This window comes from Anomaloglossus baeobatrachus, chromosome 7 (genome assembly GCF_048569485.1).
Source record: "Anomaloglossus baeobatrachus isolate aAnoBae1 chromosome 7, aAnoBae1.hap1, whole genome shotgun sequence".
Taxonomy (NCBI): domain Eukaryota; kingdom Metazoa; phylum Chordata; class Amphibia; order Anura; family Aromobatidae; genus Anomaloglossus; species Anomaloglossus baeobatrachus.
The window spans coordinates 291,838,404-291,862,654 of NC_134359.1; the positions used below are offsets into that span (position 1 = coordinate 291,838,404).

General features: G+C 53.5%; 1 protein-coding gene across 2 annotated transcripts in view; it reads right to left on the minus strand.

The window, feature by feature from the left end:
- The window catches only part of UBN1 (ubinuclein 1), a 65,842-nt gene that overhangs the window by 10,965 nt on the left and 30,626 nt on the right, over positions 1–24,251 (minus strand). For both annotated transcript variants that reach the window (XM_075318429.1, XM_075318430.1), the window contains exons 11-13: positions 1,381–1,494; positions 745–888; positions 116–166 (exon numbers count right to left, since the gene is read on the minus strand). In XM_075318429.1, coding sequence (XP_075174544.1) covers positions 116–166; positions 745–888; positions 1,381–1,494 — 309 coding nt within the window. The remainder of the gene's footprint in view (positions 1–115; positions 167–744; positions 889–1,380; positions 1,495–24,251) is intronic.

Below are 24,251 nucleotides of genomic sequence, written 5' to 3' on the forward strand. Positions count from 1 at the left end.
TTAATGTGATCAGAAAACCAAGTATAATCTCCCTTCCCCCACCCGCCTGTGTGTGGACGGACCGGACCATGACCCGGACCTCCGGCCCCCACAGCCAGAGTGCACGTATACTCACATCAGCGAGCTCAGCTGCGGGTACAGGCGGCGGCTCTCCTTGAAAAGGGTCCTGCAAGTGGCGGAGACAATGTAAGAAAAGACACCAAAGCTATGAACCCCCTGTACAACCAGCACCCCGACACTACACGCACCCCCAATACTCCCGAACTCCCCTCACACCCAGCATCACAAGCCCTCCGCCGGAGCCCTCACACGCCGGGCACACAAGTGGACCCCTCACACGCCGGGCACACAAGTGGACCCCTCACACGCCGGGCACACAAGTGGACCCCTCACACGCCGGGCACACAAGTGGACCCCTCACACGCCGGGCACACAAGTGGACCCCTCCCACGCCGGGCACACAAGTGGACCCCTCCCACGCCGGGCACACAAGTGGACCCCTCCCACGCCGGGCACACAAGTGGACCCCTCACACGCCGGGCACACAAGTGGACCCCTCACACGCCGGGCCCCCCCCACTGCCAGAGCCCTCATGCACCGGGCACACAAGTGGACCCCTCACACTCCGGGCCCCGCAATTGGGCTGCTCAAACACCGGGTAACCCCACCGGAGCCCTCACACCCCGGGTTCCCCCACCAGACTCCTCCCACGTTGGACCCCCCCCTGCCGGACTCCCCACATACCGGGCCTGCATCCATCCTCGGGGCCACAAGGGCTTCACCTCCTCGTCCAGGAAGCATTTCAGGTAGTCCTCCAGGCTGGCCATGCCGCTGACCTCCGGCTCGTAGATCTCCACCTTCATCCGCACCAGATGGCACAGGAGCTGCCTGCGGGGACAGGGGGCGACACTGAGGGGCTGGGACCGCACTTAATGGCAGGTTGTTTCCAGGTCTCCTTTTATCCACTAAAGTCAGAGCTTTATTTTCCCCATCCCTAGGGGCTTACTGATTGCAGCTGCTTCACGTGGCCATGTTCCGAGATTATTAACCCTTTATTTCTTCCTCGTTGGCCTCCATGATTGCGCGCGGTGACGTTTTTATATCATTTTGATTTAGTTGCGACGCATCGATTGCTTTTTATTGTATTTTTTCCTATGAAGTGACACATCTTACCCCTGACCCTGGCTTCTCAAGCCTACACGTCCCCTGCGCTGATACACTGTAGCAAAATGTCAGCACGGGGGAGACAGTTCTCAGTCTAGGATCGTGCAGACTGGGACGCGAGTGTTACAAACCCTCAGCTGTGACAACCACCAGATCTGGATGGACCTTCAGGTTTCCAGTCACTGAAGCAAGCGGAGATGGCACCCGCGCCCTCACCTGATCTCCTCCGTCCACTGGAACTTCTTGCGGGGGCCGGCGGCTGCCTTCTTGCTCCCCTTGTCCTCTTCCTCCTCGGGGGGCGTCTTCTGCTCCTTGTCCTCACACAGCATCCTGACGGATACAAACACAGACACGGTCACAGCCACCGATTACCGTCATCCGAGCTCCGCCAGCATCGGACCGCTGAGACCAGTGATTGGCTGCAGCGGTCAGGCTGGTGAAACAAGATTGCGCTTCCCCTGCTTTATGACACAAAGTCATTTGTTAAGATCTGTGCAGTGAATGGAAACACTTTCTAACCCTTCACACGTCCATGAAAATCACACGCGTTTTTCACGGACGTGTCAAAGGTGCGTATTGCCCTCCGTGTCCCGTGTTTATGGCACACGTGTGTTATCCGTGATAATACACGGAGAATGGGAACTTTCTGCTCACCTGTCCCTGGTGTTGCTGTCCGTGGTGCTGATCTTCGGTCTCCGCTCCTGCCGACTCCCCGTTGCTGCTGCTTCCGGGGGCGCAGTGAAGTGAATATGCAATGAGCATAATGAGCGGGGGTCAGAAGCAAGTGACAGCAGCGGCAGAGACTGCAGCGCTGGAGAAGGTGAGTATAGAATTTTTTTTTTTTTTTTTACAGACACTTGTGTTTTCTCCGCGGTCCGTGTGACACCAGTGATGCCGGAGAAAAGCGGACATGTCTACATGTGGAGCAAACTGCCACATGTACACGGTCTACGGCAAAACACGCACATGAGCGCAGACCCATTGATTTTAATGAGTCTACGTGTGCTCGTGTCTCCGGCACGCGAGGAAACGGACCAAACACGTACCGGAGACACGGACGTGTGAAGGGGGCCCTACACACAGTCCTACATAGTGGAGACATCACGTGTCCGAGAAGGTTGTCTACAGGCTGAGGCCCAGAGCTGCAGCTGGACGGCGGCATCTTCCCATGCAGATGACGACTGAATCATACAGCCATCATCTGCCTCTAACAGCCAATGCTGTATATAGAAAAAGTGATCAGACTATCGCAGGCTCAATTTTTAAAAAATAAAACAAAAAAAAAAAAAAATATTTACATGACCCCCTTTTACCACATTAAAAATTAATTTAAAAAAAAAAACACAAAACATATATTTGGTTTGGCTGGGTTTGAAAAAGTCTGATTTTTCAAAATATAAAATAAATCAATCTGATGCATAAACTGTGTAATGAGGAAAAAAAAAAAAGCCCGAATTGCAAATTTTCGGCTGCCGCAAGAACAGAAAATAAAAAAAATGTAATACCAGGCGATCAAAATACGAGATCACCGTGAAAATTCATTCATTTACCAGATAGATTTAGAGTTTTGACTATCTGGGAGGTCGGGAGACACCATTATGAGGAGACTGTGCCCTATTAGGGCGGCACGGTAGCTCAGTGGTTAGCACTGCAGTCTTGTGGTGGCTCAGTGGTTAGCACTGCAGTCTTGTGGTGGCTCAGTGGTTAGCACTGCAGTTTTGTGGTGGCTCAGTGGTTAGCACTGCAGTCTTGTGGCGGCTCAGTGGTTAGCACTGCAGTCTTGTGGCGGCTCAGTGGTTAGCACTGCAGTCTTGTGGTGGCTCAGTGGTTAGCACTGCAGTCTTGTGGTGGCTCAGTGGTTAGCACTGCAGCCTTGCAGCACTGGGGTCCTGGGTTGAATTCCCACCAAGGACAACATCTGCAAGGAGTTTGTATGTTCTCCCCGTGTTTGCGTGGGTTTCCTCCGGGTTCTCCGGTTTCCTCCCACACTCCAAAAGAAGGGAATTTTGTTTACTTACCGTAAATTCCTTTTCTTCTAGCTCCAATTGGGAGACCCAGACAATTGGGTGTATAGCTACTGCCTCCGGAGGCCACACAAAGTATTACACTCAAAAGTGTAAGGCCCCTCCCCTTCTGGCTATACACCCCCCGTGGGATCACTGGCTCACCAGTTTAGTGCAAAAGCAAGAAGGAGGAAAGCCAATAACTGGTTTAAAGACCAATTCAATCCGAAGAAACATCGGAGAACTGCAACCATTCACATGAACAACATGTGTACCGAAAAAAACCCTAAGAAAACAGGGCGGGTGCTGGGTCTCCCAATTGGAGCTAGAAGAAAAGGAATTTACGGTAAGTAAACAAAATTCCCTTCTTCTTTGTCGCTCCATTGGGAGACCCAGACAATTGGGACGTCCAAAAGCAGTCCCTGGGTGGGTAAAAGAATACCTCATGGTAGGGCCGTCAAACAGCCCTTTCGTACAGGTGGGCAACCGCCGCCTGAAGGACTTGTCTACCTAGGCTGGCGTCTGCCGAAGCGTAGGTATGCACCTGATAATGCTTGGTAAAAGTGTGCAGACTCGACCAGGTAGGTGCCTGGCACACCTGCTGAGCCGTAGCCTGGTGCCGTAATGCCCAGGACGCACCCACGGCTCTGGTAGAATGGACATTCAGCCCTGAGGGAACCGGGAGCCCCGCAGAACGGTAGGTTTCAAGATTGGTTCCTTGATCCACCGAGTCAGGGTGGATTTGGAAGCTTGCGACCCTTTACGCTGACCAGCGACAAGGACAAGAGTGCATCCGGGCGGCGCAGGAGCGCCGTGCGGGAATGTAGATCCTGAGTGCTCTCACCAGATCCAACAGATGCAAATCCTTTTCAAATTGATGGACTGGATGAGGACACAAAGAAGGTAAGGTGATATCTTAATTGAGATGAAAGTGGGATACCACCTTAGGGAGAAAGTCCGGAATCGGACGCCGAACCCCCTTGTCCTGGTGAAGACCAGGAATGGAGATTTGCATGACAGCGCTGCTAGCTCGGACACTCTCCGAAGAGACGTGACCGCTACTAGAAAGGCCACTTTCTGTGAAAGACGGAAAAGGGAAACAACTTTCCAAGGCTCGAAAAACGGCTTCAAGAGAGTCATTAGAACCTTGTTCAGACTCCAGAGCTCTAACGGCCGCTTGTACGGAGTGATGAGAAGACAAACTCCCTGCAGGAACGTGCGTACCTGCGGAAGTCGGCTAGGCGTTTCTGAAAAAATACAGATAGCGCTGAGACTAGTCCTTTAAGGGAGCTGAGCGACCGACCATTTTCCAACCAAGATTGTAGGAAGGAAGGAAAAATAGGCGATGCAAATGGCCAGGGAGAAACTCCCTGAGCAGCGCACTAAGCTAAGAATATCTTCCACGATCTGTGGTAGATCTTGGCGGACGTTGGCTTCTCGGCCTGCGTCATGGTGACAACCACTCATGAGATAATCCTGAAGACGCTAGGATCCAGGACTCAATGGCTACACCGTCATGTTCAGGGCCGCAGAGTTCAGATGGAAAAAAGGGCCCTTGAGACAGCAAGTCTGGTCGGTCTGGTAGTGCCCATGGTTGGCCTACCGTGAGGCACCACATATCCGGGAACCCCGACCTCCTCGGCCAATCTGGAGCGACGAGGATGGTGCGGCGACAGTCGGACTTGATCTTGCGCAGCACTCTGGGCAACAATGCCAGAGGTGGGACACATAAGGTAGCCGGAACTGCGACCAATGTTGAACTGAGGCGTCCGCCGCCAGAGATCGATGATCGTGAGACTGTGCTATGAAGCCGGGACAATGTTGTTGTGCCGTGACGCCATTGTGTCGACGTCCGGCATCCCGCAGCGGCGACAGATCGCCTGAAACCCGTCCGGGTGAAGAAACCATTCCCCTGCGTCCATACCCTGGCGACTGAGGAAGTCTGCTTCCTAGTTTACCACGCCTGGGATGTGAACTGCGGATATGGTGGATGCCGTGTCTTCCACCCACGTCAGAATCCGCCGGCTTCCTGGAAGGCTTGCCAGCTGCGTGTTCTTCCGTGGTGGTTGATGTATGCCACCGCTGTGGAGATATCCGACTGAATTCGGATGTGCTTGCTTTTCAGCCACTGCTGGAAGGCTTGTAGGACAAGATACACTGCTCTGATTTCCAGAACATTGATCTGAAGGGTGGACTCTTGCTGAATCCACGTACCTTGAGCCCTGTGGTAGAGAAAAACTGCTCCCCACTCTGATAGACTCGTGCCTGTCGTAACTACCGCCCAGGCTGGGGGTAGGAAGAACTTTCTTTCTGACCATGAGGTGGGAAGAAGCCACCACCGTAGAGAGTCTTTGGCCGCCTGAGAAAGGGAGACGTCTCTGTCGATGGGCGTCGACCTCCCGTCTCATTGGCGGAGAAGTCCCATTGTAGTGGACGCAGATGAAACTGCGCGAAAGGGACTGCCGCCCTTGCTACCATCTTACGTGAGAAGTGCATGAGGCGTCTCAATGTGTGCGACTGATCCTAAGGAGAGATTGCAGCCTTGTCTGTAGTGAACGCTGTTTGTCTAGCGGAAGCTTCACTATCGCTGAGAGAGTATGAAACTCCATGCCTAGATATGTTAGCGATTGGCCCGGGGTCGGATCTGACTTTGAAAAGTTGATGATCCACCCGAAACTCTGGAGAGTCTCCAGCGCAACGTTCGGCTGTGTTGGCATGTTCCTTAAGAGGGTGCCTTGACAAGTAGATCTCCCATGAAACATTGAGGCGATGACGGAGCGGGGGGATTACATCCGGAACCGTCTGGTGTTCACGAGCTGGTTGAGCCGTGTTAGACCCAGAACGGGACGGAAATACTCGTCTTTTCTTGGCACCGCAAATAATTCGGAGTAGAAACCGTGACCTTGTTCCTGAAGAGGAACGGGGGTCAGCACTCGTTGTGCCTGTAGAGTGCCCACCGCCTGCAGAAGAGCATCGGCTCGGTCGGGAGGTGGAGAAGTCCTGAAGAATTGAGTTGGAGGACGAGAACTGAACTCTATCCTGTACCCGTGAGACAGAATGTCTCTCACCCAACGGTCTTTGACCTGTGACAGCTAAATATCGCCAAGGCGGGAGAGCCTGCTACCGACCGAGGATGCGGATAGAGGAGGCCGCAAGTCATGAGGAAGCCTCTTGGAAGCGGGTTTTCAGGCTGTCTTTTTTGGGCGTGACTGAGTCCGCCAAGAAAACTGAGCTCCTCTGATCCTTTTGAGTCCTCTTTGACGAGGAGAAATGGGATCTGCCCGAGCCTTGAAAAGACCGAAAACCCCGACTGTCCCTTGGTATGTTGGGGTTTGTTTTGTCTGGGCTGAGGTAAGGAAGAATCCTTACTCTTGAACTGTTTAATGATTACATTTCACGCACACTAAACAGTCTGTCCGCAGAACAAGGCAAACTGGTTAGCCCTTTCTTGGAAGCAGAATCTGCCTTCCATTCAGTTAACACCCAGGCTCTGCGTAAAACCACGGAGTTAGCGGACGCCACTGCCGTACGGTTCGCAGAGTCTAGGACAGCATTACTCGCATAAGACGCAAATGCAGACATTTGAGCCGTTAAGGATGCCACTTGCGGAACAGATGTACGTGTGACCGTGTCCATCTGTGTAAGACAAGCTGAAGTAGCTTGGAGTGCCTCTACGGCTGCGAATGCTGGAGCTAACAGCGCGCCGATAGCCTCATAGATGGATTTCGACCAGAGATCCCTCTGTCTGTCAGTGGCATCTTTAAGTGCAGCCCCCTCTTCCACTGCAACTTATGGATCTAGCTGCAAGCTGGAGATTGGAGGATGCCCCTTGGAACACTGGGTCCAGCCATCGCCCACGTCAGGGGGTAGGGATAACGTGTATCCTCAGCCGTTTGGAGACGCGCTTAACTGGATAAGCGTGGTGTTCCTGGACTGCCTGTGTAAAATCAGGGTGGTCAAGGAAAGTATTTAATTTACGCTTGGGATACGTGAATGGAATTTCTCCTGCTGTGAAGCTGACTCTTCCACTGGAGGAGCTGGGGGAGAAATAACTAACATTCTATTGATGGACGCTATGAGATTATTGACTATGGCGTCACCATCAGGTGTATCCAGATTGAGAGCGGTCTCAGGATTAGAATCTTGAGCAGCTACCTCCGCCATCACACAGAGAGTCCGCTTGCTGGGACCCTTTGAGGGCCGCTCATAGTGAGCCTCTCAGGCTGTCTGGGACTGTCGTCCGTGTCAGAGCCGTCACTCTGGGAAGCACATGACACCCTTGGAGCTTAAAGTTGTTCCCACTGAGGGGGACCATGGATAATGAATGAACAGTGGCCATGGATTTGAGAGACTTGTCTGGACTGCAAGGCTTCTAGTATCATAGCCATAGTCCCAGAAAATCTGTCAGTAAATACTGCAGGCTCCGTCCCCATTGCAGAGACTCCGTTGCATACAATGGGGGTCTATGTACACTGCCGGCCATATAGCCATACGTGCTGTACCGACTGCATAGAAAACATGTGCTTCTGCACCTCTGTTTTACACAGAGAATATGCTGTTATCTCCTCCGCACAATGAAGGAGGGTATATACAAAAAAGCAGCTGAACAGTGCAATGTATAGTGAACAAGCATATATGTATATGTGCACTTCAGCACTAGTGGAGTCAGCACTACAGGTGCTGCTTAACGCCTGGTCACAGCGTTTGTGTGACTATCCGAATCCCTGCTAGGGATTCCTAAACTTGTCTCTTCTGTCGCTACAGAAAAACACTGACAATAATGGCGTTGGCGTCCTTGCAGAGGAAGAAGCCGTGGGCGTGCCTGAGAAAGTGCGGGAATCCGGCTTCACAGTGCACACAGTGAGAGAGGTGGAGTATGCAAAGCATACTCCAGCTCTCAGCGCTGCCGGCTTCACAGTGCACACAGTGAGAGGGGTGGAGTATGCAAAGCATGCTCCAGCTCTCAGCGCTGCGGTGCTGTGCAGCGTCACGCCCCTACCCTGACTGGCAGGTCTGTGGGCGGTAACGAAGTGAGACTAGGCCGCGCAAGCCGGGGACTCGAGTGATAAGCGCGGCCGGCATATAAGCCTTGGTCGGCGCGGAAGTCCCCGGCGCACCACAAGTCCCAGCCGCGCCCGAAGAAGGGAATTTTGTTACTTACCGTAAATTCCTTTTCTTCTAGCTCTTATTGGGAGACCCAGACGATTGGGGTATAGCTACTGCCTCCGGAGGCCACACAAAGCACTACACTAAAAAGTGCAAGGCCCCTCCCCTTCTGGCTATACCCCCCGTGGTATCACGGGTTCTCCAGTTTTAGTGCCAAAGCAAGAAGGAGGAAAGCCAATAACTGGTTTAAACAAATTAACTCCGAGTAACATCGGAGAACTGAAAAACCGTTCAACATGAACAACATGTGTACCCGCAAACAACAAAAACATCCCGAAGGACAACAGGGCGGGTGCTGGGTCTCCCAATAAGAGCTAGAAGAAAAGGAATTTACGGTAAGTAACAAAATTCCCTTCTTCTTCGGCGCTCTATTGGGAGACCCAGACGATTGGGACGTCCAAAAGCTGTCCCTGGGTGGGTAAAGAAATACCTCATGTTAGGGCTGCAAAACAGCCCTCCCCTACGGGGGTGTCACTGCCGCCTGCAGGACTCTTCTACCTAAGCTGGCATCCGCCGAAGCATAGGTATGCACCTGATAATGCTTGGTGAAAGTGTGCAGACTGGACCAGGTAGCTGCCTGGTACACTTGTTGAGCCGAAGCCTGGTGTCGTAATGCCCAGGACGCACCCACGGCTCTGGTTGAGTGGGCTTTTAGCCCTGAAGGAACCGGAAGCCCCGCAGAACGGTAGGCCTCTAGAATTGGTTCTTTGATCCATCGAGCCAGGGTGGCTTTAGAAGCCTGCAACCCCTTGCGCGGACCAGCGACAAGGACAAAAAGTGCATCGGAACGGCGCATGGGCGCCGTGCGGGAAATGTAGAGTCTGAGTGCTCTCACCAGATCTAACAAACGTAAGTCCTTTTCATACCGGTGAACCGGATGAGGACAAAAGGAAGGCAAGGATATATCCTGATTAAGATGAAATGAGGATACGACCTTAGGGAGAAACTCCGGAATGGGGCGCAGCACTACCTTGTCCTGGTGGAACACCAGGAAGGGAGCCTTGGATGAAAGAGCTGCCAGCTCAGACACTCGCCGAAGCGATGTGATCGCAACGAGAAACGCCACCTTCTGTGACAGGCGAGAAAGGAAACTTCCTTCAGAGGCTCGAAAGGCGGCTTCTGGAGAGCAACTAATACCCTGTTGAGATCCCATGGATCTAACGGCCGCTTGTACGGGGGTACGATATGACAGACCCCCTGTAGGAACGTGCGCACCTTAGAAAGACATGCTAGACGCTTCTGAAAAAACACGGATAGTGCCGAGACTTCCCCCTCAAGGAAGCCGAGCGACAAGCCCTTTTCTAACCCCGATTGCAGGAAGGAAAGAAAAGTAGGCAATGCAAATGGCCAGGGAGACACTCCCTGAGCCGAGCACCAGGTTAAGAAAATCTTCCATGTTCTGTGGTAGATCTTAGCAGAGGTGGACTTCCTAGCCTGTTTCATGGTGGCAACGACCCCTTGGGATAATCCTGAAGACGCTAGGATCCAGGACTCAATGGCCACACAGTCAGGTTCAGGGCCGCAGAATTCCGATGGAAAAACGGCCCTTGGGACAGTAAGTCTGGCCAGCCTGGTAGTGACCACGGTCGGCCGACCGTGAGATGCCACAGATCCGGGTACCACGATCTCCTCGGCCAGTCTGGGGCGACGAGTATGACGCGGCTGCAATCGGATCTGATTTTTTGCGCAGTACTCTGGGCAAGAGTGCCAGAGGTGGAAACACATATGTGAGCCGGAACTGCGACCAATCTTGCACTAAGGCGTCTGCCGCCAGAGCTCTGTGATCGCGCGATCGTGCCATAAATGCCGGGACCTTGTTGTTGTGCCGAGACGCCATTAGGTCGACGTCCGGCACCCCCCAGCGGCGACAGATTTCCTGAAACACGTCCGGGTGAAGGGACCATTCCCCTGCGTCCATACCCTGGCGACTGAGGAAGTCTGCTTCCCAGTTTTCTACGCCCGGGATGTGAACTGCGGATATGGTGGATGCTGTGTCCTCCACCCACATGAGGATTCGCCGGACTTCCTGGAAGGCTTGCCGACTGCGCGTCCCTCCTTGGTGGTTGATGTATGCCACCGCTGTGGAGTTGTCCGACTGGATTCGGATCTGCTCTCTTTCTAGCCACTGCTGGAAAGCTAGTAGGGTAAGATACCCTGCCCCGATTTCCAGAACATTGATCTGAAGGGTGGACTCCTGCTGAGTCCACGTCCCCTGAGCCCTGTGGCGGAGACAAACTGCTCCCCACCCTGACAGACTCGTATCTGTCGTGACCACTGCCCAGGATGGGGGTAGGAAGGATCTTCACTGTGACAATGAGGTGGGAATAAGCCACCATTGCAGAGAGTCCTTGGCCGTCTGGGAAAGGGAGACTTTCCTGTCCAGGGAGGTTGACTGCCCGTCCCATTGGCGGAGAATGTCCCCTTGCAGTTGGCGCAGATGAAACTGCGCAAAGGGAACTGCCTCCATGGCTGCCACCATCTTCCCTAGGAAGTGCATGAGGCGCCTTAAGGGGTGCGACTGGCCTTGAAGGAGAGACTGCACCTCTGTTTGCAGTGAACGCTGCTTGTTCAGCGGAAGCTTCACTATCGCTGATAGAGTGTGAACTCCATGCCGAGATACGTTAGTGATTGAGTCGGTGACCGATTTGACCTTGCCAAATTGATGATCCACCCGAAAGTCTGGAGAGTCTCCAGCGTAACATTCAGGCTGCGTTGTCATGCCTCGAGGGAGGGTGCTTTGACGAGTAGATCGTCCAAGTAAGGGATCACCGGGTGTCCCTGAGAGTGCAAGACTGCTACCACTGCTGCCATGACCTTGGTGAACACCCGTGGGGCTGTCGCCAGACCGAATGGCAGAGCTACGAACTGAAGATGGTCGTCTCCTATCACAAAACGTAGAAAACGTTGGTGCTCCGTAGCAATTGGCACGTGGAGATAGGCATCTTTGATGTCTGTTGAGGCAAGGAAGTCTCCTCGAGACATTGAGGTAATGACGGATCGGAGGGATTCCATCCGGAACCGCCTGGCGTTCGCATGCTTATTGAGCAGTTTTAGGTCCAGAACAGGACGGAAGGAGCCGTCCTTTTTTGGAGCCACAAAGAGATTGGAGTACAAACCCTCGCCCTCGTTCCTGAGGGGGGACAGGGATCACCACTCCTTCTGCTCTTAGAGCGTCCACCGCCTGCAGCAGGGCATCTGCTCGGTGGGGAGGTGGGGCCGTTCTGAAGAATGGAGTCGGAGGACGAGAACAGAACACTGTCCTGTGCACGTGAGCACAATGTCCGTCACCCACCGGTCTGTGACCTGTGGCAGCTAAATGTCGCCAAAGGCGGGGGAGTCTGCCATCAACCGCGGATGCGGAGAGAGAGAGAGAGCTGAGAGTCATGAGGAGACCGCCTTGGTAGCGGTTCCTCCGGCTGCCTTCCTTGGGCGTGATTGAGCCCGGCCGGAATCTGAGCCCGTCTGAGGTTTTGTAGCCCTTTTGCACGAGGACAATTGGGACCTGCCGGAGCTTGGGAAGGACCGAAACCTCGACTGTACTTTTAGGACAGCATTAATAGGGTAAGTCGCAGTGCAGACATTGCGGAGTTACGGACGCCTCTGCGGTACAGATGTACATGTGCTCAAGGCCAGCTGCGCAAGAACAGCTGAAAAGGTTAGGTTGCCTATACGGCTGTGAATGCCGGAGCAACCGACACGCCGATAGCCTCCTAGACAGATTTCAACCAGAGTCCATCTGTCTGTGAATGGCATCTTTAAGTGAAGCCCCATCTCCAGTGCAACTATGGCTCTAGACGCAAGCCTGGAGATTGGAGAATCCACCTTTGGACCCTGGGTCCAGCGCTTGACCACGTCAGGGGAAAAGGGATAACGTGTATCTTAAAAAAACGTTTGGAGAAGACGCTTATCTGGTAAGCGTGGTGTTTCTGGACTGCTTCTCTGAAGTCAGCGTGGCCAGAAAAATACTCAATATCCGTTTGAGATACTGAAAAGGGACTTCTCCTGCTGTGAAGCTGACTCCTCCACTGGGGGAGCTGAGGGAGAAAGATCCAACCTTCCATTGATGGACGCTATAGGATCATTCCGTATGGCGTTACCATCCGGTGTATCCGGATTGATAGCGATGTCAGGATCAAAGTCCTGGAGAGCTGCCTTATCATACAGAGAGTCCTCCTGGGACCCCCCGTTCCAAATGAGGTTGGTCAGGAAGATTGCCCATGGCCTGTCTGGACTGCAAGTCTCTATCTTATGACAATATATCTGTCGAAACTGCAACTCCGTCCCTGTCCTTGGACAGGGATGACAGGTGGTTTCTTTGGCCACGACTAGTAGAGACCCCGGCAGACGAAGTGCTAGAGACCCCGGCAGACGAAGTGCTACAGGGGAGCATGCACACAATGGGACGGTGTCATGAACAGCATCCCATGTAGTAAAAAAAACAGCACTGAAAATCTGTGTTGCTTTTTTGCCGCTGCCGACTAGCCATCTAGAAGTATATAGCCAAGATTGGTGACCGTACAGTGCAATGTATAGCATACAGGCATAAAGTACAAATGAACACTGCAGCACAAGCAATACAAGCAGCATAGAAGCCTGTGCCCTGGCACCCCTGCTCTTCTGCTGCTGTATACTAGTCATCTAGGGGAATATAGCCCAGAAGAGTGACCATACAGTGCAATGTATAGCATACAAGCATAAAGTACAAATGACCACTGCAGTACAAGCAATACAAGCAGCATAGAAGCCTGTGCCCTGGCACCCCAGCTCTTCTGCTGCTGTAGACTAGTCATCTAGGGGAATATAGCCCAGAAGAGTGACCATACAGTGCAATGTATAGCATACAAGCACAAGTACAAATGCACACTGCAGCCCATGCAATACAAGCAGCATAGAAAAAAACCTGTGCCCCAGCACCCTTGGTTTTCTGCTGCTGTAGTCTAGCCATTCCAGGAGAATATAGCTAAGACTAGCGACTGTACAGTGCAGTGTATAGCATACAAGCATAAACACAAATGAACACTTCAGTACGTGCAATACAAGCAGCCTAGAAAGCCTGTGCCTTAGCACACCTGCTTTCCTGCTGCTGATGTGTCGCTCTCCAAGCGGGCATATAGCGACCTATGCAGTTAAAATACACATGTACACACTGCAGTATATATTGGGGTCAGCACTATGCGTGCCGCTTACCGCCCGCCTATAAGCGGGTGTATGGTCGCCACCGTCCTGCCTGGTTGCCGAAAGTCCGAGCTCGGACTGCAGTAATGGCTGCCGGCGTCTTCCCCAACTCGTGTGAGGAGGGGCGGGCCGTGGGCGTGCCCCAAGTCAGAGCGGGAATCCGGCGTCCGACAGTGTGCAGTGAGAGGGCTGGAGCATGTAAATAAGGCTCCAGCCCTCGGCGCTGCTGATTGCTCAGCATCTGTCCCCTTCCCTGAGTGACAGGGAGGGGGCGGGAACGAAGCGGCACTAGGCCGCAGAAGCCGGGGACTGGATTTATAAGCGCCGCCGCCGTAAAAGTGCGGTCGGCGCCCAGTCCCCGGCGAACTACAAGTCCCAGCCGCGCCGCCGCTCCCGGAGCGTCCGGCGCGGTAGTTCCCAATACACGAAGTCACTCAGCTAGGCTGCAGTGACTGTAACCCTTTACTGTCCCCGGCGCACTAGCACACCCAGCAAGTCCGGAGTGTGCTGTGCCTGTGTGTACGGGGACACAGAGTACCTGTAATGGTGCAGGGCCATGTCCCTGAACGGTACTCCAGCTCCGTATCCAGCAGGTTCAAATGGGTCTGTGGATGGAGCCCGGCCTCAGGGCTTTGAGGCCGGCAGGATCCCACTTCCTCAGAGCCCCCCAGGGGGATGTGGAAGGAAAGCAGCATGTGGGCTCCAGCCTCCGTACCAGCAATAGGTACCTCAACCTTACAACACCATCAACGGGTGAGAAGGGAGCATGCTGGGGGCCCTATATGGGCCCTCTTTTCTTCCATCCGAAATAGTCAGCAGCTACTGCTGACTAAAATCTGTGGAGCTATGCATGGATGTCTGACCTCCTTCGCACAAAGCTTGAAAACTGGAGAACCCGTGATACCACGGGGGGGGTATAGCCAGAAGGGGAGGGGCCTTGCACTTTTTAGTGTAGTGCTTTGTGTGGCCTCCGGAGGCAGTAGCTATACCCCAATCGTCTGGGTCTCCCAATAGAGCGCTGAAGAAATAAAATTGGCAACGGCGGTTAGCGCGGTAGTCCCCTAATACACTAACACACCCAGCAAGCTGTAGTGTGCGATGGCACTAGTTGGCACTAGATGGCACAGTGCTGCCGTGTGTCCGTGCGCGGTCCCCACAGGGACACAGAGTACCTCAACGTAGCAGGGCCATGTCCCTGAGGATACTCCGCTCCATGTCCAGCAGGTTCTCTGGGTCTGTGGATGGAGCACGGCCTCAGTGCCTGGAGACCGATGATATCCCACTTCACCCAGAGCCCTAAGGGGATGGGGAAGGAAAGCAGCATGTGGGCTCCAGCCTCCGTACCCACAATGGGTACCTCAACCTTAACAAACACCTCCGACAAAAGTGGGGTGAGAAGGGAGCATGCTGGGGGCCCAAGTAAGGGCCCTCTTTTCTTCCATCCGACATAGTCAGCAGCTGCTGCTGACTAAACAGTGGAGCTATGCGTGGATGTCTGACCTCCTTCGCACAAAGCACAAAACTGGTGAGCCAGTGATCCCACTGGGGGTGTATAGCCAGAAGGGGAGGGGCCTTACACTTTTGAGTGTAATACTTTGTGTGGCCTCCGGAGGCAGTAGCTATACACCCAATTGTCTGGGTCTCCCAATGGAGCGACAAAGAAACATACAGTTAGGGACCTTAGATTGTGAGCCTCAATGGGGACAGTGTTGCCAATATATGTAAAGTGCTATGGAATGAATAGCGCTATATAAATGAATGAATTATTATTAGTCTCCTGATGAACCCCAATGTATGAGTGGGGGGAAACGCGTCGAGCAGAATAATGAAGGATGTGTCAAGACACCACCTGTTAAAGGGATCCTGTCAGGTGTAATATGCACCAGGACCACGAGCAGTTCTGGTGTATATTGCTAATCCCTGCCTCACCCATCCCTGTATACACTAGCATAGATAAAAAGATCTATAGAAAAAGGATTTCTAAAGATCTTATATTGTATGGTAATGAGCGCGGGGACTAGTCCCCTGGGCGTTGCTTCCCTTGCTAGTCGCCCCATTAGCATGTTAGTACACCCCTGTGGTCGTGCAGCGTCACATCACAGGATGATCTCACTCACCTCTCCACTGCCATTGCCGCCCGCCGTTGGATTTCGGCTCAGTGTGCATGATCCTGGAGGTCGGGTCATGCGCACTATGAAGCCGGGTGTACGCGTCCTGGCTTCAAACTGAAGTAGTGCGCATTAGCGAAACTCCGGGGGAATGTGCACTGAGCCCAAATCCAGCATCGGGCGGCGATGTCGGCGGAGAGGTGAGCGCAACTATGCCTCTGAGGCTGCGCATTCATTAGCATGATAGCACACAGCAGGGGCGTACTGACAAGATAATGGGGGAGGCGACTAGCCAGGGAAGTAACGCCCAGGGGACTAGTCCCGCGCTCATTAGCATATGATATAAGATCTTTAGAAATACTTTTATCTATGCTAGTGTATACAGGGACGGTTAGGCAGGGATTAGAATATACACCAGAACTGCTTGTGGTCCCGGGTGCATATTGGACCGGACAGGTTCCCTTTAAGTAAATAAAAAAAAAAAAACAAAACAAAAAACCTTGTTGGACAGAAATGGAGAAAACCTTAAGAATCTTTTGTTTTTTTTTGTTAATTTTCGCCCCCATCAGGTTCATGGTTTTGGCATGGAAAATGAATGAATGAATAAATAAAAAAAGGCTCTTCCAATCTCGATTCTCCAAATTCAGATCCCCCAATTCCCATATAAATTGTGGAGAGAACGTGGACCTGTAACCTTAGCCCCAATAATAAAAAGAAAGCCACATCCACGTGGACACAGACGCCGGCTCTTCCCTGGCGGGAGAAGTGGAGAAGTCACTTCTGAGGTGTGTGAATATTGTCTGACAGAGTCGGATATAAGAATGGTGATTGTGGAGCGCACGTTCTGCTTCTATGTATGTGCGCACTAGGCGTTTTTTTCACGCTGCATTTTTTTGTGCGTTTTTGTCTTAAAAAACGCACCCGCGGCTAAAAAACGCGACAAAAACGCACGCGTTTTTGCCGCGATTTGGTGCGTTTTTGCTCACTGCGTTTTTAATCAGTGCACAATGCCATTAAAGATTGTTGATGAAAAAAAAAAAAAAAAAAAAAGGTCTGATGTCATTTCCTTCAAAATGTTCATTGTATGCAGGAGAGCAGACAGCTGCAGAACTAGTGTATGCAGGAGAGCAGACAGCAGCTGCAGAACTACAAGTCTCAGCATCCTCCATTCATTAGTGTATGCAGGAGAGCAGACAGCAGCTGCAGAACTACAAGTCTCAGCATCCTCCATTCACTAGTGTATGCAGGAGAGCAGACAGCAGCTGCAGAACTACAAGGCTCAGCATCCTCCATTCACTATTGTATGCAGGAGAGCAGACAGCAGCTGCAGAACTACAAGGCTCAGCATCCTCCATTCACTAGTGTATGCAGGAGAGCAGACAGCAGCTGCAGAACTACAAGTCTCAGCATCCTCCATTCACTAGTGTATGCAGGAGAGCAGACAGCAGCTGCAGAACTACAAGGCTCAGCATCCTCCATTCATTAGTGTATGCAGGAGAGCAGACAGCAGCTGCAGAACTACAAGTCTCAGCATCCTCCATTCACTAGTGTATGCAGGAGAGCAGACAGCAGCTGCAGAACTACAAGGCTCAGCATCCTCCATTCACTATTGTATGCAGGAGAGCAGACAGCAGCTGCAGAACTACAAGGCTCAGCATCCTCCATTCACTAGTGTATGCAGGAGAGCAGACAGCAGCTGCAGAACTACAAGGCTCAGCATCCTCCATCCAGGACTGTATGCAGTTTTTTTGCCCAAAAAGAAAAAAAAAAATGATGTGGGCTTCGCCATATTTTTGTATGCTAGCCGGGTACAGCAGGCAGGTACGGGCTGCCCCCCAACCCCCAGCTGCCTATTTGTACTCGGCTGGGAACCAAAAATATAGAGAAGCCCTTTTTTTTTTAATTATTTCATGAATTTCATGAAATAATAAAAAAAAAAAAAAAAAATGACGTGAGCTTCGCCTAATTTTTGAGTCCAGCCGGGTACAACTAGGCAGCTGGGGATTGGAATCCACAGTGCAGGGTGCCCAAGCTTTCTGGGCACCCCCACTGCAAATTGCAGTCCGCAGCCACCCCAGAAAATGGCGCTTTCATAGAAGCGCCATCTTCTGGCGCTGTATCCAACTCTTCCAGCTGCCCTGATGCCGGGTGGCTAGCTGGGTAATAATGGAGTTAGGGCTAGCTGTATATTATCAGCTAGCCCTAAGCCCAAAATTCATGGTGTCACACCAATATTAGATATGGCCACCATGAATTTCTAGTAATGATAAAAAAAAAAAACACAAACACAGAAAAATATTTTTATTAGAAATAAAACACAACACAATTAGTGACTCCATCTTTATTGAAATAAAGAACCCCCCCTCCGTAGTAATCCTGGGTCAAGGGTCCCGCGCCGTCCAATCCGGATCCAATATCATCTGATCAGTTTGCTGGAAGGCAAAGCGATCAGATGATGTGTCAGGTCAAAGGACGTGAATCACATCACACATCAGCTGATTGTATAAAAGCCGATTATACAATCAGCTGATGCATCGGTGCAAAAAAAAAAATAATACTCACTTATGTGCTGTGCTGATTACCGGCAGCTCCTGGAGCGATCGATTGGACAGGAGTCTGATCCTGTCCGATCGCTGCAGGAGCTGCCGGTAATCAGCTGATGAAGTCCCCTGACGGCAAGATCAGCTGATAGCCGGCCGGGCGCGAAAAAGCCGGCGACAGCGCGAGACTACGATCAGCTGATGCGTCAGGTGACTGCATCAGGTGATCCACCGCCAGGTCCTGCAAGCAAGGTCCTGCCCCGGGGAGACTGCACACAGCCAGAGCGGCGGTACCGAGACAGGGGCTGGGAGCGGGCATGGCACCGGCAGACAGGTGAGTATGTGAGGCAAATCTTGGGATATGAAGAGGAATTATGATTTCCAGTCATAATCGCTCTCATCACTCCCTGGCAGTGCCCCCTCCCTTCTTGTTCTCAATGTCCACCATCTGGGAAGGTGTCACATCCCAGCAACACATCCCATGGCCATCTCCTGTGATATGGAGATTAGATGACCTGGGAACAATGGACACAGGATGACCCCCTGCCGTCACCCTGTAACAAGAGTTGTATCTCATTATAAGGCTATGGAAGTATCCAGACAGAACGACTCCAGTAAAAAATGGTTCATATCTCGCAAGCCATATTTCCGATAAATGTGGCAACCATAAAAATGGTGTTTTCGCATGCGGACGATGCTGGCACACCTTTTTTATGGGAGCGGGAGCTTGGGAAGTACCCCAGGCGTGATATCAGCCAATGGGGAACTAGTAGACAAGTCATGAGTCCTCTCGTTCTGTAGCTAAATTCATAACTGTCACAATGAGAGCGTTGGCGTCCGCCTACGACGCTCCCAGGCAAAGTTATGGCCCATATTCCATGTTGTGGATATTGTCCATAACTCCAGCCAGGGGTGGAGCAGTGCTCCCTCTGAGGTCACTAAGGTAGGAGGGGACCTGGATTTGCCCAGGTTGATAACCCTACTTCGGCCATTTTCCAGTGTTCTTTTGCTCGGGGGCCTGGTTGGGAAAGACCTGTGAGGGAGTTCCTGGAAACCTGGTCTACAGCGCCCCCCTGTGGCCAGACGCACAAGGTAACTGCTGGAACTGTGTATGCCTGTTTGTAAACCATGCTTTATCTGTAACTGTACTCTGACATATGTATATTCTGTAGATTCCCTATTGTATATATTGTAGTTTCTAGTGTGCTTTAGGCTGATTAAATTATATAATTAATCTTGGGCTGTTCTGTTATCTCGATCTTGAATCCCACGTCTGGGTGTTCGGCTAATAGTTACCGTGAAGCGGTTGGTGGCAGCGAATTGTGCCAAGGATTATTGTGGGGAGGCCAGTGAGATTCGGGGAGGTTTTATATATTCCGCCCGCAGAGGTCGGGGGAATATATACCCTACTCTCACCGGGGACCCTTCAATAATCGGCATAAGTAGTATAGCGGCCTCCTTGCTTATTGTCGGGCAATTCCATAATTGGCCTGACTATAAGAGGGGCGCTAGAGAGCGCGTCACGTGCTCTGTCTGTCGGTCGGGAGGTATAAAGGAGGGGTGACCCCCACTTGTTACCCCCCGATTGTGACGTACTGGTAGCCAGCGCGGGGGATTTCTGAGTGACCCCCCCCGGTGGTTCGTGACATATTGGTGGCAAGCGGTGGGATCGAGATAATAGTGTGTGTGAGTGTGAGACCCATACTCCCAGACACTAAAGACTGCCTGCAGCAGCTGTGGCTGCTGGGGTCTTCAGACTAGCTCAACACTAGAGTGTCAGAGTGCAGATACTGTAAGGTGTGTGGGCGCATCAGGTGTCAGTTCTGTGTCAGTGACCAAAAGTCTGCAAGAATGGCTGATGGCACCAGGAGCAGAGCTATGCAACTGGCCAATGCTAAGGCAGGAGCCGAAGAGAGGGAGGACGGTGCTGTGGACAGCAATGAGGAGGTTGACCACGAGTCCTCCAGGAGCCCGACGCCAGAGAACCGTTCTGCAGAGGACAGCGCACAACCTGGCAATTATGGACAAGATGAGGAGCAGCTCACCCAAGGGTCCTCGACGAGCCAGATGCCAGTCCTCCGCTCTGAAATGGACAGTGAATCACCAGGCTCCGCAGCGGGCCGCAGATCACCACGTGCCATTCCACCAAGCCTGGGAGGCTCGGATAGCCTTCTTCAAATGGCTATGGCCCTACTCCAGGCTGGAGACCGGGAGGGCTACAAGGAACTCCTGGCAGAGCGCAGGGCAGAGCGGCAGGCCGCGCGTGAAGAGCGAGAGCGAGAGCGACAGGCAGACCGTGACCACCAGCTGCATCTAGCCAAGCTCCAGCCCTCATCAGCCACACTTGACCTTCAAGACACCAAACGTCCAAAGGTCCGTGTTGAGGACTTCCCAGTGCTGGAGAAGGATGGAGACTTGGACTCTTTCCTGACTGCTTTTGAACGGACTTGCCTGCAGCACCATCTGGACAAGGATCAGTGGGCCAAATACCTGACCCCCCGTCTAAGGGGTAAGGCCCTGGATATCCTTGGGGACTTGCCTGCTGAGGCAGATCAGGGCTACGACACCATCAAGCGGGCCCTGATCCAACAGTACAACCTCACTCCGGAGTCCTACCGCAAGAAGTTCCGGACCCTGCAAAAGGGACCAAAGGACTCCTGGGCTGACCACCGGCGGGCACTTGCCCGAGCTGCCGACCACTGGACCCAAGGCCTGCAGCTTTCCACCGGACCGGAGATCCTGGACTTGTTCATCACGGAGCAACTCTTGTGGAACTGCCCTGAGGATCTCCGCCAGTTCATCCGAGACCAGAAGCCAAAGGGGTCCACGGCTACAGCTGCCCTTGCCGATGACTACACCAACAATCGGGCTCCTGAGGCCAGGAGAGCAGCCACCAGCAGCACCTGGAGAGGGGGTAAGATGAATTCTGCGACTGCCCCACCTGCCCCTAGACTGCAGGGGGTGTCCCCCTCAACTCCCCTCTCCAGGCCCGTGGCAGAACCAAGACGGTGCCACCAGTGCAACCTACCTGGACACTTCAAGGCCATGTGCCCTCAGCGTCCCAAGGCCCCGGCTCCGTCCCCGTCCCAAGGGCCGCCCAAGGTGTATTGTGTGGGTGGGGGTGGTGGTAGGTCCCTGGACAGCTTCCAACCTGTCACCGTCGGCCGGTCTGTGACCATAGGACTGCAAGACAGCGCCTCGGAGGTGACTCTGGTGCGGCCTGAGATGGTGTCCCCCCAAGACTTGATACCTGGAAAAACCCTCGCTGTCTCCGGGATTGGAGGCATTGACCCGGCGCTGCCTGTTGCTGGCATTTATGTGGACTGGGGCGCAGGGCGAGGGGTGAGAGAGGTGGGGGTAACTGATCGGATCCCCGCAAACGTGTTACTTGGGACAGATTTGGGGCAGATAACCTCCCAGTTTGGGCCCCCCCCAAGGGCTGACCCTTCAGCCAGTACTGACATGCCTCCAGACAATGTTAATGTGTTCTCCATGAATGATGCAAGGGAGGAGGGAGTGAACTCTGATACTTCTGCTTGCATAGACACACACTCAGCTGCAGCTGTGACAGGGGAGGGGGTCAGAGAAAGGTGTGACCATGCCTCTACAAGTGATCAGCCAGTGAGCTGGGATCTGCTGCCCTCTGCAGGGATAAGCAGAGAGCAGGGTGCTGCAGGGGGAGGACCAGTGTGTGGGGTGGGGGCTACCACAGCTAATGTGGGGTCCCCAGAGATTTCACAGCGGGGTTCTGTTGCTGCAGGGGGGGAACAGGCAGGTGAGATTGGGGCCGGTCCAGGAGCGGAAGTGCTCCCAGGTAAGATCTCGGTACATGGTTCCCCCACAACCGGGGTGTCAGGAAGCCAGGTAGGTCTGCCTGAACCGGCGACTGGGTCAGGAACGGAGGAGGAGCAGGCACGACCCACGGTCGCAGCGGCTGTGGCCGCTGTCACCAGCAGTGGGAGTGCTGGAAGCCAAGGGGCCTCCCGGAGGTCCGATAGCTCTTCCCCTTCTGACCAAGTGGCAGCCGAGTCAGGTGGAGGCCAGGACACAGGTCCCGGGGTACTGACCGAAGATGTGACAGTCTCGTCGATTCTGGCCACATCTAGTCAGGGGTTTCAGGCAGCGTTAGAAGCTGACGACAGCCTGAAAGCTCTTAAGGAGCAGGCGGCACAGCCTCCCTCGGACTCGGACCCGGAGCGAGTGGTCTGGGACCAAGGACGGCTGTACCGGGTCACGGTCCAGCAGGGTTCACCGGAGGCGTGGCCCAGGGACCGACAGTTGGTGGTACCCTATCCGTTCCGGACGGAGTTGTTGCGGATCGCACATGAGATTCCGATGGCCGGACACCTAGGGATCGCTAAGACCAAGGCCAGGTTAAACCAGCATTTCTACTGGCCAAAAATGGGGGCCGATGTGGCTGCCTACTGCCGTTCGTGTGAAACCTGTCAGAGAGTGGGGAAGGCGGGGCCACACCCCAAAGCCCCACTGGTATCTCTGCCCATCATCGATGAGCCTTTCAGGAGGGTGGCTGTGGATCTGGTCGGCCCGCTGGCCATCCCCAGTAGCTCCGGGAAACGCCTCATACTGACGGTAGTGGACTATGCCACCCGGTACCCAGAAGCAGTGGCCTTGTCGTCCATTCGGGCTGACAAGGTGGCCACCGCATTGCTGGAGATTTTCTCCCGAGTGGGTTTTCCCCAGGAAATGCTCACTGACCGGGGGACCCAATTCATGTCCCAGCTGATGGAGGCCCTCTGTAAGCAAGTCCAGGTGCGACATCTGGTGGCCAGCCCGTACCATCCACAGACTAATGGCCTGTGCGAGCGGTTCAATGGCACCTTAAAGCAGATGCTTAAGATGTTGGTCGACTCCCACGGGCGTGACTGGGAGCGGTATCTCCCACACCTGTTATTTGCTTACCGGGAGGTTCCACAGGCCTCAACAGGATTCTCACCGTTTGAGCTCCTGTACGGGCGACGTGTGCGGGGCCCCCTGGCTCTGGTGAAAGAGGCTTGGGAAGGGGATTTGGCCACCCCTGGAGTGTCGGTTATCGAGTATGTCATGCGCTTCCGGGACAAAATGCAGGCCTTGACGCAACTGGTACACGACAATATGGCTCAAGCCCAGGCCGATCAGAAGCATTGGTACAACCAGAACGCTTGTGAGAGGACCTACCAAGTGGGTCAAAAGGTGTGGGTACTGGTCCCCGTACCACAGGACAAGCTTCAGGCAGCCTGGGAAGGCCCATACCTCGTGTACCAGCAGCTCAACCCTGTAACGTACCTGGTCACCCTGGACCCTGCCCGTGGAAGGCGGAAGCCCTTCCATGTGAACATGATGAAGGCACATCATGAGCGGGAGGCATGTGCGCTCCCCGTGTGCAACCTACCCGAGGAGGGAGAAGCGGAAACCCTCTTGGATATGCTAGCCCAGGTTAGGGCAGGCGGATCCATTGAGGATGTGGAGGTTGGCCACCAGCTCTTGGAGGACCAACGGTCCCAGCTGTGGGCCACCCTACACCCTTTCCGGGGGTTGTTTACCAACCAGCCCGGAAGGACTGACTTGGCTGTCCATCACGTGGACATTGGGGATCATCCCCCGATCCGGCGTTCAGCATATCGGGTCTCCCTGGAGGTGCAGCAACACATGCGCCAGGAGATTGACGAGATGCTGAAGCTGGGGGTGATCCAGGCATCCAACAGCGCTTGGGCCTCGCCTGTAGTCCTCGTCCCTAAGAAGGACCGAACCACTCGGTTCTGCGTGGACTACAGGGGGCTCAATGCTGTCACGGTCGCCGATGCGTACCCAATGCCACGCATCGATGACCTGCTCGATCAGTTGGCCGGGGCTCAGTACCTGACCATCATGGATCTGAGCCGGGGATATTGGCAGATCCCCCTGACTCGCAAGGCCAGGGAACGCTCTGCCTTTATTACCCCATTTGGACTGTACGAGTCCACGGTGATGCCATTCGGGATGAGGAATGCCCCTGCCACTTTCCAGCGGATGGTCAACACCCTGCTCAAGGGACTTGAAGGGTACGCGGCCGCGTACCTGGATGACATTGCCGTCTTCAGTCCCACCTGGGAAGATCA